Source organism: Cupressus sempervirens, chromosome 7 (assembly GCF_028749045.1).
Source record: "Cupressus sempervirens isolate cs-2001-9-10 chromosome 7, ASM2874904v1, whole genome shotgun sequence".
Lineage (NCBI taxonomy): Eukaryota > Viridiplantae > Streptophyta > Pinopsida > Cupressales > Cupressaceae > Cupressus > Cupressus sempervirens.
The window spans coordinates 489,608,279-489,611,486 of record NC_143124.1 but is presented as its reverse complement, the minus strand read 5'-3'; the positions used below and the strand labels follow the sequence as shown (position 1 = coordinate 489,611,486).

At 40.6% G+C, this 3,208-nt stretch overlaps 1 protein-coding gene across 1 annotated transcript; it reads left to right on the top strand.

Annotated features, from left to right (window-relative positions):
• The first annotated feature begins 585 nt into the window (after positions 1 to 585).
• On the top strand, positions 586 to 2,437 carry LOC149547683 (molybdate transporter 2-like). Its single transcript, XM_089791761.1, has one exon. The coding sequence runs from the start codon at positions 710 to 712 to the stop codon at positions 2,144 to 2,146; it is 1,437 nt and encodes a 478-aa protein (XP_089647887.1). The 5' UTR covers positions 586 to 709; the 3' UTR covers positions 2,147 to 2,437.
• The last annotated feature ends 771 nt before the right edge of the window (positions 2,438 to 3,208 follow it).

The following is a 3,208-nucleotide window of genomic DNA, read 5'->3' as shown; positions in this document are numbered from 1 at the left end:
TGCATTGATTGCATCAATTCGTCGAGGAAAAATTGGTGCACATCCTATAGCCTATTACACTGACCATATCCTGTAACCATCTTTCCAGCTGAATTCATCTAGCTCAAGCATTTTGATAAACAATTTCCATGCATCCAGGACACTATCACACATGATTTCCAAAATGTGGTTGGCTAGAAATGTCATGTCTTACAAATTTCTTATGAATGCATCCTATGGTAAGTTTCTAGCATGTCAATCAGCAGCAACACTACTGTGTTTTTTTTCTATTGAATGTCTTATATAGGTGGCATAGTGTATTGCCCCGCCAAAGGATCCAAAAGAATTAACCTAAAGTTTTACTATGTTTTCCAAAAAAAATTTTTAAAGAAAGAATAACTTACACATCAATCATAAAGTAGTGGAAGCAATAACATACAATCATACATAAGCAAACATAAGTGATTACATTCCTTAAGGATCCCAAGATGTTGAGTCACATTTAAATTTAATTAATACTAAGTCTAACAAATACCACATTCACATGAACGAATAATTATAAGTCCAAGTCCATTTAAATAATATACATTTGTTCCAAATGTCACAGTAGATGGCCAAGGGATTTTCCCTAATTGGCTTCTGCAAGGTCCAGGGCGTCATTTCAACACTAGCAATATTAGTCCTTTAAATTAGTAATTTACCAAACAACTTACAATCAAGATTTGCAAGCATGGAGGAAGAACAAATAGACGATCGAACGCGGGAAAGGCTTTTACCTGTAGAAGCAGATAGCTCAGCTTCTTCTGGCTCCGTCTCTCTGCCTGCAAGGTTGAAACAGAATTTGAGATGCAAAAGAGCATGGTCTGAGGTGAGTGGATCACTTGGCGACCTGGGCACGTTTGTACCGATAGTAATTGCACTCACTCTTGTCAACGGCCTTGATCTGGGCACTACCCTAATCTTCACGGGAATCTACAATATAATCACAGGGCTAATATGGGGAATCCCAATGCCAGTTCAGCCTATGAAATCCATTGCTGCGGTGGCTATAGGCGAGGGGGAGCATCTCACTGTTCCGCAGATTATGGCAGCTGGCATCTGCACCGCTGGAACACTCTTTGTACTTGGTGTTACGGGTTTAATGGGCGTTATTTACCGTTTACTTCCTCTGCCTGTAGTTAGAGGTGTGCAGTTATCACAGGGGCTGTCCTTTACCTTCACTGCGGTTAAGTATATTAGGAAGAATCAGAATTTTGCTACTGGTAAGTCAGAGGGAGACAGAGCTTGGGTTGGGTGGGATGGGCTTATTTTGGCACTTGTGAGTTTCTGTTTCATTGTCATGGTGACAGGATCTGGTGATGAGAGGCAAGACAATCTGGTTGGAGATGAAGATAGGGTTTCCGATAGAGACAAAAGAAGGCCCAATCGATATCTGAGAATGGTGAGTGGTATTCCCTCCGCTCTGATTGTTTTCTTGGTTGGGATCGTTATTGCTATTTGGAGACATCCTGCTATTCTAAAACAATTGACTCTAGGACCATCAAGGCTCCATGTAGTTAGCATTTCTGGAAATGATTGGAAAGTAGGGTTCCTGAGGGCAGCAATACCTCAGATACCTTTGTCCGTACTGAATTCTGTCATAGCAGTCTGTAAATTGTCTCATGATCTGTTTCCACTGAAGGAGGTGACTGCAACTTCTGTTTCTGCTAGTGTGGGAGTGATGAACTTGGTGGGATGTTGGTTTGGGGCAATGCCCGTATGCCATGGTGCGGGAGGGCTTGCTGGCCAGTATCGATTTGGGGCAAGAAGTGGGGCCTCCGTGGTGTTTCTGGGCACTTCTAAGATGGTTTTGGGACTGTTACTGGGCAGCTCCCTTGTAAAAGTCCTTACCCAATTCCCAATCGGCTTACTGGGTGTGCTACTGCTCTTTTCGGGAATAGAATTGGCCATGGCTTCTCGTGACATGAATTCTAAGCAGGATTCTTTTGTGATGCTCATGTGCACGGCTGTTTCACTGACTGGATCTAGTGCAGCCCTTGGCTTTGGATGTGGGATTCTTCTATATATTCTGCTAAAGCTCAGGCAGTTCAATTATGATGATGGCATTGAGCTTTTCCAATTCAGTAGAAGAAAGCCCTCAGAAACAATGGCTAGTAGTAGTCACTAAAAAACAATAGCTTAAGTGAATTGTTTTCTTAACTTTCACCATGTATATCTATATTTATCGTAGGCATAGTAACACTTTAGAAGATACACTGAAGCTTAAGCCGCCAAGAGACGGGGCATCATGAATTGCAAGGTAGTTTGTTAGCCTCCACTACAACCCGCCATTACCACACAACTGGCTGAGTAAACACTTCATAATTAAACTTTCAGGGAATCTCCAGAACAGGGCCAGTATTTATAGTAAATAATGATTTTTGTGGTTGCAATACAAATGCAGTATCATTTCTTTGAATTATTTTGTAGATTTGAAGACTCTTGGATATCTGAAGACTATGAAGATTCTTGGATATCCTAACACTAAGAGCGTACTCTATAGCTCTGAACAATAGTTGGAAAACTTGTCAAGGGCTGGAAAAATATTTGGGAAAAACTCGGTCAGATTTCAGCACTAAATTTTTTGGCAACTTAGAATGTTGGATGAATCTAATTAGAAATGCAAAATTCAAATGAGAAGATGCATCCAATGAGTCAATAAATGAGAACAGAAAAGAAACAAGCTTAGTCTAGACATATATAAACTCACAGTGGGTACAAAACTGCATTCTTGTGTGGAATGGTGATGGCTATAAGCAAAATAGTAAATAATTTATGTAAAGCTAAAAGTAATCACATCATTACAATTATATTTTCCTCTTCACAGCTCTAGTAAAAATTAAGGGAGAGTAGAACTTGAGGATCTAGTCTTAGAATTTTGCACTGGTCACGATTGTGTCTCCCCACTTGGTATGTCTAACTCAGTCTGTTGCTCATCGTCCAACTTGGATGTAGCTATGCCTCTAGCTTCTCCTGGCACTAGCAATGACTACTCATTCAACTCAATGTCATCCAGTGTGATACTAAATCCACCCCACTTCTCCATAACCTGCCTCTCCAATTCATTGATGTCATCCTCTTCAAAAACCACCTCAAATCTGCTTCAAATCCTTCTCAAATGCACTTCAAATTGTCCTCTACAAAAACCACCTCAAATCCACTTCAAATCCACCTCATTTCTGCTTCAAAT

Bases quoted from the DNA above. Each gene is read 5' to 3' on its own strand.
- LOC149547683 (XM_089791761.1), top strand. From the start codon at position 710: ATGGAGGAAGAACAAATAGACGATCGAACGCGGGAAAGGCTTTTACCT.